Genomic DNA, 18,195 nt, shown 5'->3' with positions numbered 1-18,195 from the left:
ACAAAATTTCTATGCAACAAAAATTAACTGAAAAGGCTTCCATGGTGGCGCAGTGGTTACGAATCTGCCTGCCAATGCAAGGGACACGGGTTCGAGCCCTGGCCCAGGAAGATCCCACATGCCGGAGCAAGTAAGCCCATGTGCCACAACTACTGAGCCTGAGCTCTAGAGCCAGCAAGCCACAACTACTGAGCCCACATGCCACAACTACTGAAGCCTGCGCACCTAGAACCCGTGCTCCGCAACAAGATAAGCCACGACAATGAGAAGCCCGCACACAGAAACGAAGACCCAACACAGCCAAAAATAAATAAATAAGTAAATAAAAATTAACTGAAAAGTGAAAAATAAGCAACAGCTTAGAAAAACAGTTGCAGAAAATATGACACGAAGATAAATATCTATATTATATGAAGAGCTTAAGGAAATTGTCAGAAGTGACAATATAATTCCAGTAAATAAATAGGAAAAAATGAAAAGAGAATTCATAAAGAAGAAAATAATATTAAGAGAAAAATTTTTTTCAAATATAAACTCTCTAGTCATGAAAACAGCTGTTAATGACTATTAATTCAACCATTTCATTCTACAAATGTTTACTGAGTGTCAGCTACTTGCCTGGAACTCCTAAGGGCACAACAGTGAATAAAGTAAATTGTCACAGCCTTAATTTGGGAATATAAAAATTATAACACTTTTAAAGTTAAAATCAAACTGGTACCTATTCATGTACCTAACAGCATTTTAAATATAAACAATTCTTTAGAAAAGGGTCATAGGAATTCTTGTCCAAAAAGCAAATCTAAAAGAAAGAAAAGGCTACAAACAGAAGGCTCTCAGAAATCTCATTTATTTATCACGATGTGTTACTCCATCAGAAGGTAAGATCCTAAAGAGCAGGGACCTTGTGGGTTACCAGTGAGCCCCGAGTGCCTGGAGCAGCACCCAGGAATGAAGAGGTACCCAATAAACTGCTGTAAAACAGACGAATAAATACAGAAACACAGTGAACTGTAATCAAACTCTATTACACAACTCATTTTATACAGAGTTGAAGTAACAATGTGGAAAAACTGTCATAATTATAATATATTGCAGGCATATAAACATAAGCAGAAACAAGGAAGAGAAGAAAATATGCAAAAATTAAACACATGGGGAGTGGGCTGTGAGACGGTGTAAGCATTTAAAGGGGTAACATTTAATTTATATAATAGCACCACAGTGATTTTTCAACTGAGCAATTAGGTAAAGAATTTTAGTATCTATTTTTACTTTGCCATCTTCCTCTCTAACAAATGTTTTTACATATCTCTTCATAGTTCTATTCTGCCTCTTATAGCCCATCTGGAAAAACAAAAAAACAAAAAACAAAAAACCCTAACATTCCCTAAGGCATTTCTCCTGCTCAGAAGCCACTTCAAGTTAGTTTCAACAATACGCTAATAAATGAAAGGGAAAGAAAGAGATTTAAAATAAGTAAATCTTTGAACTGAGCAACTGAGAAAATGAAAAGTCCATGTTAACTGCATAGAGTTTAGACCTGGCAGTGTACTGTTGATGAGAACGTGCAGACTGGCATCTTCCTTGCTGTTATCATGCCACTTTTCTTAAAAAATAAAGAATTTCAAAAATAAGACCATAGTTATGATAGTCTATGCTAATAGCTATTTTAACTTAGAAAATATAAGTTCTTGATTCAGTAGAAGGGATAGATCCAGAAAAAAATGAAAGAATTACTGCAAATATATCTGTACGGATGCTTGACATGGAATATTAAGGACACCTATTGGAAGTAGAGGAAAAGCACTAGAAAAGATAAACAATAATCCACAAAGTTAGAGTAAATTTCCAGACATACACACAGAGTTAAAGGAACTTATGGGAAATAACATTTTCAAATTGTTTTTCAAACACTTTCCTGTATGTCGATTTTGCAAATGGAGTTTTAATTTTTCCAATAGATCACGCTCTGGTAACAAAAGTTTGTATGCAGAAAAAGGAATTAAGCAGTTATCATATAATTTATAAGCTGAAAAATTTAAATTTTATATAAAAATTGAGATTGTAGGAAAAAACCCCAAAACAGTAGCTATAGTTTAGAACCATACACAAGTTATTAGTAATAGTTTTTCAAAACTATTTAAAAAGTTATTACCACTAAAAAATGATTTTCTTAAATTTCCACTTAAACATTTGCACATTTCAAAGTGTTTGATCAGGAAAAAGACACACTTCCAAGTGAAAGTTAACCTCAAAAAGAGGTATAACAACCCCAAGATTAGGGATGATGAACTAAAAGCAGCACTCAGTGCTGTCACAGGAGATCTTCACACATTTTCCATCTCCAGAAATATCTCGTTTCTTTAGCTGGATGCTTATCATTTTTAAAGAAGAAAAACCCATAAAGCAGTGATTTACTGTGTATGGTTTTTGCATCAGCAGTCACTGAGTCAACTGGGATGCTTTATAGGAATACAGATTCAAACCCCTGTCCCCAGAAATAAGTCAATGGGTCTGGAATGAGCCCAGATATCTGGAATTTTAACATGCAACTTACATAATGGCCTTAGAGACAGTAATCCAACTCTCTTCTTCACATCATGCCATTCAAACCAGAAGAGATTAGCTTAATTATCTGAGCCAATCAGTAGCAGAGCAAGAAGGAAAACCCAGAACGGCTACAGCCCAGTCCAATCTTCTTTGCTCTAAATAAGCTTCCAATCTTCCATTTTAATAACTCTTCAACACATGCTGCAGCAGTTACCCTTCCACCTCTATCCACTGTTTGTTTACTTCCTCTGGAGAAACTTCCAAAGTAAATTAGTAAAACTATGTATAAATAGAGGCAAGAAAAATGAAAATAGTTCATATGTGAGGGGGATGTAGGTCAGTTTTATTTTTTATTTTATTTATACTGTAAGTTATGTGGGCAATAAAAATCACTATTTTAATTTTTTTTAAACTAAGCTTTGATTCTTGGACTTAAATTAGATGCAATACAAATTAAGATACAGAGATTCAAATCTAACACCTCTTACATTTTTACGATTAGTTTTTTTTTTTCTATCATTTAAAAAAACCATAAGATTACTTCATGTGTTGTGTGTATAAAAGTTTTAGAAGTTACATCTAACTATTTTACTATCTTTTAGTGCTTTTCCTAAAACACTAGCTTAAAGCCCTCTGTATTCAGAAGGACTCCTTATTTAGCCTGTCACCCAAGTTCTTTCCACAGTCTGCTCAACCACGTAAGAAAACCCATGAGCAACTTTCCTCTGGAGAGAAAGACATATACAAGGATGTAAAAATAGATGAAACTGGAATGGTATGTCAGGGTCTAAACATGAAGGGCCTTCCTTAATTTATCCATCTGGTCTTGAGCCAACTAATTCTTTAAGACTTGACTCAAGATCAAGTGCCTTAAGACCTGGCTCTATATAATACAATGCAATTTTTTTTTTAAGACCACATATACAAACAACAGTATGCACTTTTTAAGGGTGCACATACGGGCATGTTAAAGCATTGAAAACAGACTTGAAATATACATTCATCAAACATAGGTTTACTTCTCAAAAGATGAGGAGGGGTCCAGCATAAATGCTTTAATTCTTAAGGAGATAATATTGATTAGTTGTATATGGAAGTGTTTCTAATTCCCAGACTACATTAGATGCCCTTTTTGCCCTTCTCTGTAACTTCTGCACAAGTCTAATAAAGCACGGAGCTCACCATCCACCATAAATGCTGACTTGTCTGACTTTTCCTCCTGGAAGGTAAGACTGTGTTCTCCTCAGTAAACACATCATTTTTAGAGTGCCTGACATGGTATACAATGTTTACTGAATGCACACTCTGAACCTCCTAGGCAACTAAGTTATTCAAGGAAAGAATTCTTAGTCTATTTCTAAAAGGTCACAAGCCAGAAATTTTCTTTTCAACATACACTTTAAAAAGACACTTTGATATAGTGGCTAAGAAGCTAGGCTTAGAGTTATAAAGTTCTTGTTTTAAATTAAACTCTGCAGGATGAACTGTAATCCTTAAACAAGTTATTTAATTGCCATTCTCCTCATCTATAAAACATGGATGAGAATATCTTCCTCCTACATTTGTGGGGAAGATTAAAAGGGAATGTTTATAAATGAATTAGCACAGTACCTGGTACCTAACATATGGTGGTCATTATTATGCTCTTCATGCTCAATTATTATTAAAGCAAGAATTTCTAATAATTTTTTGCTAACCAGAAAGTATTAATAAAACTTTAAAAACATATACTTTTAGAGGATAACATAAACCCAGACAATCTAGCTAATGTAAATAATGAAACTAGTAATTGGAAGTCCATCAGGTCTGTGCAAATAAAAAATGAATACCTCAATTAATTTGGCAGAGTAACTTCCATTCTGATACATGCAAATTTTGCATTTTTAACCTTATTCCAATTTTTTTTTAAGTTTTAAGCATCTTCGCAGACTGAAAATGTTCATATTCAATTCATACACATTATTAAGCTGTACATCACCACCCTTCTTGAGGAATATGCTAACTCTCTCCATGTTATTAATATACCAACAGTGCTCAATGATGCCTTCCACAGTTAATTGGCTAAGAAATCTTATCCTTAAAAATGTAATTAATAAATCCACACTGAAGTTCAGAGGATGCCTTGGATAAAGATCTATAGTTAATTTTTTTGAAACTACTGTTTGTTTTGAGTTGCTGTCTCTATCTTCTGTTATGAAAATGTCAGCATTTATATTTCACTTTATCGTAACCCATTATAATTTATCACAAAATAAGTTCATGTTAGATTGGATATCCAAAACACCCTGCTTAATTCCACAAATAATGACTAAGTATCTAATACATTCTAGGCTGAAAGATTAAAAATTCATTCCTAAAAAGGGATAAGAAAATAATTTTCTTATACATATTAAAAACCAGGTATGTTAGAGAAGAAGAAGTCTACAGAATCAAATGTAGTTAACAGAATTTGTTAAAACTAACATCAGTCTCCTCAAAACATTTAAATTCTCTACTGAGTCTTTTGATGTTAACAAATTTAATATCCCAACAATCTATCTTATTTATATATGTGATATGTGTGTGTATGCATGTGTGTATATGTGTGTATATCAATCACTCGCCTCTTGTCAATTATCTCCTCGGCAAGCAACATATCTACTCCAAAAAAACCAACAAAAACAAAACCAAAAAAAACCCCAAATCCTGTAAACTCAAGAAAATGTTACCTGTGCCTACTCTATAATTTTCTGTCACAAAACAAAAGAAATAACAACAGGTGCAGAACGAGGTCTATTCAACAACGGCGGTAATGGTTAATTGGTTCTTAATTATTCTCTCATGTAGTTTGTAATGTTACTTCAGCTAAGAATACTTTTCAAAAATTAATTTTCATGATTCTATTTCCTCAGTTCCTTCAAAGGGTGATGTCCAGTCTCAAATTTGATGTAGATTACCTTCCTGATGCTGGTGGAACTGAGAAAATTCAGTCTAACAAACAAAGCACTGTTGTTAATGTAGTTTTGTCATGTTTGTAATGTAAGGAACCACAATTTGCAATCACTGTAACGTAGCTCACCTGTTCATTTTTGCAAAGCCACACACTGTTTCCACTTAACACAGTAAAAATTTTAGCTTTATAGCCTCTCAGTTCAAGATATCCACATTTCTCAGGTGCAACAGCTCCTTGAGACTGCGAGGAAAGGGCCTGTAACTTCAGTGCATTTAACAGTACGCTGATCCAGTCATTTCTCTCCTCTGAAAATAGACAGGAGAAAATACATATGCTTAGTAAGTTATAAACACATACAAATGTGGAAAGAGATTGACTTTCTCTGGAACAGATCATTTACAGATTCTTTCCCAGAACCACAATCTAAATGCTACTGTCAGCAAGGCAAATGGCTCAATTTTGTTAGGGAAAAGAAATAACACTTATTAGTCATTCCTTGGCATCCACAGGAGATTGGTCCCAGGACCCACAGCAGATACCAAACTCTGCAGATGTTGAAGTCCCTTACAGTCAGTCAGCCCTCTGCATCCTCAGGTTCATCAACTGACGGTTCCACCAACCAGGGATCAAAAATGTCCTCAGATGTGGAAATCAAGGATATGGAGGGCTGACTGTACTCAGATGTCCTGTAACCAATATCACTGGCTTCACCTGGCAGCTAATAGAAATGCAAGATCCTAGACCCCCTCCAGACCTGATGAATCAGAATCTTCATTTTAAGAAGATCTCCAGATGATGTGTATCCATGTTAACATCTAAGTAGCATTCTGTTAGATTATTCATGAGATTGGATTGTCTCTTTTAATATAAGAAAGTAATATGCCTACTGAACAGGTAACAGATTGTACCCAGCAACGCAGTTACTAAAATATCCAGAAAAGCTTACTTTCTAACAGGCACTTGGAATCTACTCAAGAGTGTGCTTGCCTTGATATTCACTCACCCATTCCATTCACTAACAATAGTATCTTCATCTGTTGAATTAAAACTTAGTTCTCTCACTCTTTCCACAAAGTGACCTTCAACTATGTACAACACATTGTGTTACAGGCATAGGAATTCGATCCAGTCCCCAAAGAGCAATCAAAGCTATAAGTCAAGTTTGATATGAACACATAATGGAACACAGATTACTATAAATGTCATACAAAATGTATCAAATAATGTATGAGTCAATTCAATGGAGGTAAGTGATTTGCTGAAGGTCATATAGCACGTTAGTATTAAAATTAGAAGAATCAAATGTTTTAATTCTCAGACAATTGTCCTCGGCACTATGAGAAAAAAAAAAAAAAAAGGATATTTGTGCGAGCTCTTGAGGATGAGGAGCAAATTAAAAGACAAAACTGGAGTTTGGGAGGAGGATGAGCAAAACAGAATTCTAAACAGAGGAAACACAAGACCAAAGGCGGAAACAACAAACATCTGCTCAGGGACTAATTTATGAATGAGCATATTTATAATTTTGAACTCACAAAGAAATAATGGGAAATATGGCTGGAGATCCTACAGTGCCTAGGTGAGGAATTTGGTCTTTATTATGGAGGCAAAAGAAAACCATTTCAAAATTCTTGGCAAGAAAGGGACATGATTCAGATGACAGACCAAACTGGAAGCTTGGAGGTCAGGAATAAGGCAATAGAGACTTAAAGTATACAGTGAAAAGGGAAACATATGAAGAGTCAAGATATTAAGGAGAGTAAAAAATAGCTGTGGTTTTGAATATGTTTGACAGGTGCTCACCAAAAAATGAATTAATTACTCAGAATAAAAGGTAGCTGGGTATCATGAATCGACCAAAGAAGGTAGAAGGTTGTATTAACAGAACCACCTGAGGTTTTCAGCTCCCTGGCATGAGCATCCAGGCAGACTGATAGCAATATGTGAATGAAGGTAATCTATACAAGGGAAGACGCATGCCAGTGGATAAATGTTTAATGTAAAAGGAGAAGAAACGGTATACCCCTGAGGTATAACTGATTCTAGGAGGCTAGAAAATGGGCCAGCAAAAAACAAATGGAAAAGTGATTATTAAGGTAAAAAGGAAAAAACAAACAAAACAGACTAAATTCCAGGTAGGAAACTTTTTTGAGAAGGAAAGAGTAAGCAGGACCCAAGCTTGGGAAATTGCCTGGTATCTCAGATCCTTCTAAGACAGGTCTGGTTAGAGGTAACGTCATTGTGGATTGAAATAAGTCTCCATATTAGACTTGCTTACATTCCAGCATGGATCCAGAGTTATTTTACAATACAAGTCTTAATTTTTAAAGTATCTTCATTCTTTCTCACCTTGAAAACTACTAAAACCAGTTAGTTGTGTCTTTAATGACCAAGGGCAAAGTATTTATTAAAAACTCATTCAACAATATTTTATTGCAGGTATTACATAATCCTCAATAAGTGTTTGTTCCTATATATCAGGATGAAATATTTCTCAAGTTTCCCCAGCATCATTATAAAGTAAAAGACATGAAAGTATTCAGGTAACTAAGCCTATGTCAATACACAGTAGCCACTCTACATTTTACATCTACACAAACAGACTGCACTGTAATAATTTATTACATTTTCAGTAACAGCAAAAGACCTTCCACTCTACTTGGTGATTACTTGTGATCATTAAGTACACACAAGATATTCCTGCCAAGTAAATGGTATATAATGTTTTCTGTTTATGTTAATCCATATAAATCACTGACTTTGAAATGTAGGTCATAATTTAATGAACGGGGCCAAAGTGATTGTGGTTTCCAGACTACTATTAGCATATATCTCAGTTTGTCAGGAAATAATTTGAAACTGGCAAGTGCATTAACTGTTGGACTTAAGTATATTATGGCTGCATCTCAACAAATGGTGCCCTTATAGCCTAGAAGAATTCTCTAGCTCCTGAGGGCCTCATTTACTAATAGGAAGTAAACAGTCATGAAGAACAGGATTGAATAGTAACATTCGGTTTATATTTAATTACCCATACCAATGGAGATAAACAGTGATACAGACAATTCAAACACAATGAAAGAGATTACAAGTGTCACTGGTATTTGGCTTTGCACAGTGTGCACACTTGAACATGGGGAACATGCTCTGACAAGTCACAATATTCCAAAACAAATAATGATTTCCCCTTGGGCAAAGGCAAAGCTGGATACTAAGCTGGCTTTTGCCTGCTCTTCACACCAAGACACTTTTATTCTTTCCAATAACAAGTGTTTATTGAGCATCTATTTTGATCTTAGCACTGTGCTAAGCACTATTCCCTCTGAGAATATGCTCTGATGTTGATATATCTTTGCTCAGAGTAGAGCATTCCAGGTTGGAAAAAGAAAAAAAGGAGCTAGCAATCCCCTCAAACCTCAAATTATTTCTTGAGGTTTTCAGGAATGCCAACTCAGAGTGTACAAATCAAAAAAAACAGGTTATAAAAAATGAACAGGAGAGACTTAACATCCTCTGGACTACTGGATTTAGCACTAGGCAAATTCATTGGTAAAGAAGGATTGATTATAGGAGGGGTTACTACACAAGTGCCATGTAAAACATTAATAAAAGAATCTAACAAAGTTTGGATGTACTCTTAACTTTTGATATAATATAACCTAACTAAAGATTCCTCAGTGTAACCCATGATCAATATTAGAGAAGGAATTATTACACACCAGTGTTGTTCTTGAAATTGATAATGATTCATTCATACAAATGTCTACTGAGAGCCTACTATGTTCTAAGCCCTATTCTGAATACCAGGAATGAAGCAGTGAGCAAGACAGATCATGGCCTTACTCTCCAGAAAGTTACACTCTTGTGAAAGGAGGAAGGCAATAAAATGTAGACATATATTATACGGTGACAAGTGCAATGGGATAAAATAAAGCACAGGATGAGGGGCACAGAAAATGCTATTTTATATAGGGTAATAGAAAAAGGCTCAGAAAGAAGGTGATGGTTAAGCAAAAGCCTAAAGGAAGTGGAAGTGATGGAGCAAGTTAGGAGGAGGACTGGAGGAAGAGCCTTCCGGGATACAGAAAACAGAAAGTGCCAAGGCCAAGGCAACAGCAGATTTGGCATGCTCACAGGACAAGAGACCCCTGTAGCTGCAATGCAGTGAATGAGGTAGAGCACAGAAGGAAACAAGGACAGAGAGACCAGGGCCAGATCATGCATGGACTCTGGACATCACAGTACTTCACTCTCAGTGAGCTGGAAACATGACAGAGCATCTGAAATAAACTGACAGGACCTGACTTTCCTGTTGAAGGATCGCTCTGACAACCGTACTGAAAATATGCCTGCAGTCGATCAAGGGAGGTTGTGACAATCATAAAGATAGAAATGGTGGCTTGTAGGAGAGAGACGGCGGTGGAGGTGCTGACAGTTGGTCAGAACCCCGACATATTTCCAAAGTCAAACTGGTAAGATTTGCTGATGGCCTGGATGTGAGCGAGGTAGGAACAGAGTTGATGATGATGCCAAAGTTTGTGGCCTATTAAATTATGATAGGAAATCAAAGTACACAACAGAGAACTTCCAACTCCCCTGGCTCTTCCTCCAGATAGCAAATGTTCCACGCCTTGCTCCTTTTTTTTTTTAATAAATTTATTTATTTTATTTATTTATCTTCGGCTGCATTGGGTCTTCCTTGCTGCGCGCAGACTTTCTCTAGTTGGGGCGAGCAGGGGCTACTCTTCGTTGTGGTGCGTGGGCTTCTCATTGCAGTGGCTTCTCTTGTTGCGGAGCACGGGCTCTAGGCACGCAGGCTTCAGTAGTTGTGGCACGTGGGCTCAACAGTTGTGGCGCACGGGCTTAGCTGCTCCACAGCATGTGGGATCTTCCCGGGCCAGGGATCGAACCCGTGTCCCCTGCACTGGCAGGCGGATTCTTAACCACTGTACCACCAGGGAAGTCCCCTAGCTTCTAAAAACAAGGAAGATTTCAAAACAGGCAAGTCTGTTTGCCCAAAACAAGTAAGGGAGTAAGGGGGATTTATGTTTCTTATCCCAAATTCCCAAGCGTTCTTAAAAAAAAAAAAAGAAAAGAAAAAAGCTTTGCAGTTTCATAGCTGTCACTGGAGGGCTGTATGATGTTGTACAGAAACAAAATTAAGAGAATGACTCACTTGCCTATCTCCCAGGTTCTAGAACTAGCAAGGTGGACAGAAACATGGGATCTGCAGCTGAGGGCTGGTACTGAAAATGGCCCTCGAAAGGGAATGACCACTCAGAATTCTTTTTTTTTTTTAATTGAAGTATAGTTGATTTACAATGCTGTGCCAATCTCTGCTGTATAGCAAAGTGATTCAGTTATACATATATATACATGCTTTTTTTAATATTCTTTTCCATTATGGTTTATCCCAGGAGATTAGATATAGTTCCCTGTGCTATACAGTAGGACCTTGTTGTTCATCCATGCTATATATAATAGTTTGCAGTTGCTAATTCCAAACTCCTAATCCTTCCCTCCCTCAACCCCCTCACCCTTGGCAAACACAAGTTTGATCTCTATGTCTGTATGTTTCTGTTTTGTAGATAGGTTCATTTGTGCCATATTTTAAATTCCACATATAAGTGATATCATATGGTATTTGTCTTTCTCTTTCTGACTTACTTCACTTAGTATGATAATCTCTAGTTGCATTCATGTTACTGCAAATGGCATTATTTTGTTCATTTTTATGGCCGAGTAGTATTACATTGTATATTTGTACCACATCTTTTTATGCATTCATTGGTTGATGGACATTTAGGTTGTTTCCATGTTTTGGCCATTGTGAATAGTGCTGCTATGAACATTGGGGTGCATGTATCTCTTTGAATTATAGTTTTGTCCAGGTATATGCCCAGGAGTGGGATTGTTGGATCATATGGTAATTCTATTTTTAGTTTTCTGAGGAACCTCCATACTGTTTTGCATACTGCCTACACCAACTTACATTCCCACCAACAGTGTAGAAGGGTGCCCTTTTCGCCACACCCTTTCCAGCATTTGTTATCTATAGACATTTTAATGATGGCCATTCAGACCAATGTGAGGTGTACCTCATTATAGTTTTGACTTGCATTTCTCTAATAATTAGTGATGTTGAGCATCTTTTCATGTGCCTACTGGCCATCTGTATGTCTTCTTTGGAAAAATGTCTATCAAGGTCTTCTGCCCATTTTTTGAACGGGTTTTTTGTTTTTTGTCGTTGAGTTGTATCAGCTGTTTGTGTATTTTGGAGATTAAGCCTTTGTCGGTTGCATCATTTGCAAATATTTTCTCCCATTTTGTAGCGGTTTTTTTTGGTTTGGTTTGGTTTGGTTTGTTTGTTTGTTTTATGGTTTCCTTTGCTGTGCTTGCAGGTTTGAATAGGTGCCATTTGCTTTTTTTTTTTTTTTTATTTCTATTGCCTTGGGAGACTGACCTAAGAAAACATTGGTACAATTTATGTCAGAGAATGTTTTGCTTATGTTCTCTTCTAGGAGTTTTATGGTGTCATGCCTTATGTTTAAGTCTTTAAGCCATTTTGAGTTTATTTTTGGACCACTCAGAATTCGTAAGCCTTCTAACTATGAGAACTGCCCACTGAAAATGTGACATCACCTGTTTTTTAAAGTAACACAACACCTGTGTGACTACAGGTGCCAAGGGCATACAGACTAACTGAAGGATCATTAGCTGTTACAACCCTCTGAGCAATTCCAGCAATTCTGCTTGAGGACATAAAGGAATCAGATTAAATTTTCTAGTTGAGGAAAAGAATTTTAAAGATGTTATTATTTCAATAAAATTAACTTTCAAGTAAGAAAATAACAATATTTTCACAAGGAAATCCAGGGGAATTGAAGCCTTAGAAAGTTTGTGGGGAAAAGACGCCAAATTGTAATCTTCTCTTAGCAACACCAGTGGACAATGCAGCATTTTTGAAATCTTGACACGTTTCAGGGGAGACAAAGGGAGCTGTGTATTTAGGTCACTCAGAACCTTTTCACCAAAAATGAAGAATTCATCTCTGTTACGATGTCAAACTACTGCCCCTTTCTGTTCTAAACTTTGATTTTGCTTCTTGATTAGATTGAAGCAAAGTTTAATTAGGCTTAAAGTTCATTAAGTCAAGTTTTTCATAAGCCACTATGGTTGATTTCTCAGTGTCCACCAAATAAAGATTAACCAACCATTTGTATACATGGGAGGAGGAATAAAATAAGAACTTAATAAAATACATATAGTATCTTGTTGAAGGTTCCATACTAAATATATAGACACATGTGCCATTTACATATATATACATATACACATACATACACACACACATACACCCTTATACACTTATCTTTAAAAATGTGAGTTGTTACTGTGTAAAAATGACTTTCAATGAGAACAACATATTCATTAATTCTATGTTGACAGTCTCAGTTTTCACTGAAGCAGTATTTTCATGGTTTCAAAAATTAAAGACCTAAGACTTATTTAACAAACAATAATTCATACTAAGGTTCATGAAATTCTTATACTAAGTTTTTTTTTTCGTTTAATAGATCTTTATTGGAGTATAATTGCTTCATAATACTGTGTTAGTTTCTGTTGTACACCCAAGTGAATCAGCTATATGCATACACATGTCCCCGTATCCCCTCTCTCTCGAGCCTCCCTCTCATCCTCCCTGTCCCACCCCTCTAGGTCACCACAAAGCACTGACCCGACCTCCCTGCGCTATGCTGCTGCTTCCCACCAGCCAACTATTTTACACTCAGTAGTGTATATATGTCAATGCTACTCTCACTTCGCCCCAGCTTCACCCTCCCACCCCATGTCATCAAGTCCATTCTCTATGTCTACCTCTTTATTCCTGCCTTGCAACTAGGTTCATCAGTACCATTTTTTTTCTTAGATTCCATATATATGTGTTAGCACATGGTATTTGTTTTTCTCTTTCTGACTTACTTCACTCTGTATAACACTCTAGGTCCTTCCACCTCACTACAAATAACTCAATTTCATTTCTTTTTATGGCTGAGTAATATTCCATTGTATATATGTGCCACATTTTCTTTATCCATTCATCTGTCAATGGACATTTAGGTTGCTTCCACGTCCTGGCTATTGTAAATAGTGCTGCAATGAACACTGTGGTATGTGTCTCTTTTTGAATTATGGTTTTCTCAGGGCATATGCCCAGTAGTGGGATTGCTGGGTCATATGGTAGTTCTATTTTTAGTTTTTTAAGGAACCTCCATACTGTTTTCCATAGTGGTTGCATCAATTTACATTCCCACCAACAGTGCAGGGGGGTTTCCTTTCCACCACACCCTTTCTTGTATTTATTGTTTCTAGATTTTCTGATAATGGCCATTCTCACCAGCATGAGGTGATACCTCATTGTAGTTTTGATTTGCATTTCTCTAATAATTAGTGATGTTGAGCATCTTTTCATGTGCCTCTTGGCCATCTGTATGTCTTCCTTGGTGAAATGTCTTTAGGTCTTCTGCCCATTTTTTAACTGGATTGTTTGTTCTTTTGCTATTGAGCTCCATGAGCTATTTATATATTTTGGAGATTAATCCTTTGTCTGTTGATTCGTTTGCAAATAGTTTCTCCCATTCTGAGGGTTGTCTTTTTGTCTTGTTTATGGTTTCTTTGCTGTGCAAAAGCTTTTAAGTTTAATTAGGTCCCATTTGTTTATTTTTGTTTTTATTTCCATTTCTCTAGGAGGTGGGTAAAAAAAGATCTTGCCGTGGTTTATGTCAAAGAGTGTTTTTCCTATGTTTTCCTCTAAGACTTTTATAGTGTCTGGTCTTATATTTAGGTCTTTAATCCACTTGGAGTTTATTTTTGTGTATGGTGTTAGGTAGTGTTCTAATTTCATTCTTTTACATGTAGCTATCCAGTTTTCCCAGCACCACTTACTGAAGAGGCTGTCTTTTCTGCATTGTATGTTCTATCCTCCTTTGTCGTAAATTTGGTGACAATATGTGCGTGGGTTTATCTCTGGGCAGTCTATCCTGTACCATTGATCTATATTTCTGTTTTTGTCCCAGTACCATACTGTCTCGATTACTGTAGCTTTGAGGTGTAGTTTGAAGTTGGGGAGCCTGATTCCTCCAACTCCATTTTTCTTTTTCAGGATTGCTTTGGTTATTCGGGGTCTTTTGTGTTTCCATACGAATTGCAAAATTTTTTGTTCTAAGTCTGTGAAGAATGCCATTGGTAGTTTGACAGGGATTGTATTGAATCTGTAGATTGCTTTGGGTAGTATAGTCATTTTCACAATACTGATTCTTCCAATCCAAGAACATGGTATATTTCTTCATCTGTTTATGTCATCTTTGATTTCTTTCATCAGTATTTTATAATTTTCTGAGTACAAGACTTTTGTCTCCTTATGGAGGTTTATTCCTAGGTATTTTATTCTTTTTGTTGCAGTGGTAAACAGGAGTGTGTCCTTGATTTCTCTTTCTGATTTTTCATTTTTGGTGTATAGGAATGACAGAGATTTCTGTGCATTAATTTTATATCCTGCAACCTTAACCAAATTCATTGATTAGTTCGAGTAGTTTTCTGGTGGCATCTTTAGGATTTTCTATGTATAGTATCATGTCATCTGCAAACAGTGACAGTTTTATTTCTTTTCCAATTTGTATTCCTTTTATTTCTTTTTCTTCTCTGATTGTCATGGCTAGGACTTCCAAAACTATGTTGAATAAGAGTGACGAGAGTGGACATCCTTGTCTTGTTCCTGATCTTAGTGGAAATGCTTTCAGTTTTTCACCGCTGTGTATGGTGCTTGCTGTGGGTTTGTCATATATGGTCTTTATTATGTTGAGGTAGGTTCCCTCTGTGCCCATTTTCTGGAGAGTTTTCATCCATCATAAATGGATGTTGAATTTTGTCAGAAGCTTTTTCTGCATCTATTGAGATGATCATATGGTATTTATTCCTTAATTTGTTAATGTGGTGTATCACATTGTTTGATTTGCGTATATTGAAGAATGCTTGCATCCCTGGGATAAATTCACTTGATTATGGTGTATGATCCTTTTAATGTACTGTTGGATTCTGTTTGCTAGTATTTTGTTCAGGATTTTTGTATCTATGTTCATCAGTGATATTGGTCTATAATTTTCTTTTTTCATGATATCTTTTTCTGGTTTTGTATCAGGGTGATGGTGGCTTCATAGAATGAATTTAGGAGTGTTTCTCCCTCTGTAATTTTTTGGAAGAGTTTGAGAAGGACTGGTGTTAGCTCTTCTCTAAATGTTTGATAGAATTTGCCTGTGAAGCCATCTGGTCCTGGACTTTTGTTTGTTGGAAGATTTTTAATTACAGTTTCAATTTCATTGTGATAGGTCTGTTTATATTTTCTAATTCTTTCTGGTTCAGTCTTGGAAAATTGTACCTTTCTAAGAATTTGTCCATTTCTTCATGGTTGTCCATTTTATTGGCATATAGTTTTTTGCAGTATTCTCTTATAATCCTTTGTATTTCTGTGGTGTCAGTTGTGATTTCTCCTTTTCATTTCTAATTTTATTGATTTGCATCCTCTCCTTTTTTTTTCTTGATGAGTCTGTGCAAGGGTTTATTAATTTTGTTTATCTTCTCAAAGAACCAGCTTTTAGTTTTATTGATCTTTGCTATTGTTTTCTTTGTTTCTATTTCATTTATTTCTGATCTGATCTTGATCATGATTTCCTTCCTTCTACCGACTGTGGGTTTTCTTTGTTCTTCTTTCTCTAGCTGTTTTAAGTGTTGGGTTAGATTGTTTATTTGAGATTTTTCTTGTTTCTTCAGGTGAGATTGAATTGCTATAAACTTCCCTCTTAGAACTGCTTTTGCTGCGTACCATAGGTTTTGGGTTGCCGTGTTTTCATTGTCATTTGTTCCTATGTATTTTCTAACTTCTTCTTTGATTTCTTCAGTGATCTCTTCGTTATTTAGTAGTGCACTGTTTAGTCTCCATGTATTTATGTTTTTTAGTTTTTTGCCTGTAATTGATCTCCAGTCTCATAGCGTTGTGGTCAGAAAAGATGCTTGATACGATTTCAATTTTCTTAAATTTTCTGAGGCTTTATTTGTGACACAAGATGTGATCTATCCTGGAGAATGTTCCATGTGCACTTGAGAAGAAAGTGTATTCTGCTGCTTTTGGGTGGAATGTTCTATAAATATCAATTAAATCTATGTGGTCTATTGTATCATTTAAAGCTTGTGTTTCCTTATTTATTTTCTGTTTGGATGATCTGTCCATTAGTATAAGTGGGGTGTTAAAGTCCCCTACTATTATTGTGTTACTGTCGATTTCTCCTTTCATGGTTGTTAGCATTTGCCTTATGTATTGAGGTGCTCCTATGTTGGGTGCATAAACATTTATAATTGTTATATCTTCTTCTTGGATTGATCCTTTGATCATTATGTAGTGTCCTTCCTTATCCCTTGTAACAGTCTTTATTTTAAAGTCTATTTTTTCAGACACAAGTATTGCTACTCCAGCTTTCTTTTGATTTCCATTTGCATGGAATATCTTTTCCCATCCCTTCACTTTTAGTCTGTATGTGTCCCTAGGTCTGAAGTGGGTCTCCCCGGGATCGAGTGGGCCAGGCGATCGCCCTTGGCTCCTGTCTCGCTCCTCCTGGAGGGCCCCTCCTGCCTGCCTCTCCTGATCTCTGCGGCCTCAGGGGTGCCAATCCTGTCTGGCCTCCACTTCTCCTCCCCCCTCACTCACCCCACATCCTACCGGTTCACTTGGGGGTTCCTCCCATCTCCTTGGGCATCAGGGTCCCCCACCAGTGGTTGGCAGGCACCCTAGTTGTGGGGAGATGCTAACTCCATGTCTTCCCACACCGCCATCTTGATTCCACCCCCTCCATATACTAAGTTTACATCATAAAGATGAACTACATACCCCCGAGGGACTTACTGGTCCATTGTAGACATGTAATTTTTAAACATGTGTGGGTTGATACATTTTCTTTAAATAAAATGTGTCTGTTTAATTTGTAACTGCCACAAGTAAATATGGCTAAACAGATTTTCACACAAGTCGAAGCTTTATTATGTCTATCCTAAAATGCAGACTCTGTGGCATATGTGAATTTCCCTATGAGAAGCCAACGGGAAGAGGATAAGCACCTCAAAGAAACAGGCAATCAGCTTGGGCAGTGGAGACCAGAGCACAAGGACTGACCATTCTGATAGCCAGTCGAGAGGAGCAATGCCGTGTGTTTTAAGAAAATACAGAAAAAGAGAAACTGTGATTTCAAAAAAGAGTCTCATATCGAGTATCACAACTGTGGATAATTTTCTGAATTTCAGGCATTTGATTCATAATACATATGTCTATATCAAATACTCTAGGACAGGGGTTGGCAAACTTTTCTGTAAAGGGCCGGAGAGTAAATATCCCAGGCTTTCCTAGCCATACAGTCTGCAGCAACTACTCAGCACTGCCACTGAGGCACAGAAGCAGCCATAAGGCAACATAAATGAATGAGAGTGGCTGGGGTCTAATAAGATTGTACTTACGAAAACAAGCAGCAGGCCAGATTCAGGTTACAGGCCAGTTTACCAACCCCAGCTCTAGGCTACAGTTCTTGACATTTGTTTTTAAATAGCAAGTCAAGTGAGAAACACTTTTTACGTTACACCTGGGCAGTATATACATAGGTATGTTTCAC

The 18,195-nt window shown here is 36.6% G+C and overlaps 1 protein-coding gene across 9 annotated transcripts in view; it reads right to left on the bottom strand.

The window, feature by feature from the left end:
- ARAP2 (ArfGAP with RhoGAP domain, ankyrin repeat and PH domain 2) overlaps positions 1 to 18,195 on the bottom strand; it is a 201,764-nt gene that overhangs the window by 123,630 nt on the left and 59,939 nt on the right. For all 9 annotated transcript variants that reach the window (XM_082390417.1, XM_082390419.1, XM_082390422.1 and 6 more), the window contains one exon: positions 5,612 to 5,790. In XM_082390417.1, the coding sequence (XP_082246543.1) occupies positions 5,612 to 5,790 (179 nt within the window). The remainder of the gene's footprint in view (positions 1 to 5,611; positions 5,791 to 18,195) is intronic.

The sequence above is a fragment of the Balaenoptera borealis genome (assembly GCF_965194805.1).
Source record: "Balaenoptera borealis genome assembly, chromosome: 4".
NCBI classification, from domain to species: domain Eukaryota; kingdom Metazoa; phylum Chordata; class Mammalia; order Artiodactyla; family Balaenopteridae; genus Balaenoptera; species Balaenoptera borealis.
The sequence above is the reverse complement of the archived record's forward strand: the minus strand, read 5'-3'. Positions and strand labels throughout refer to the sequence as shown.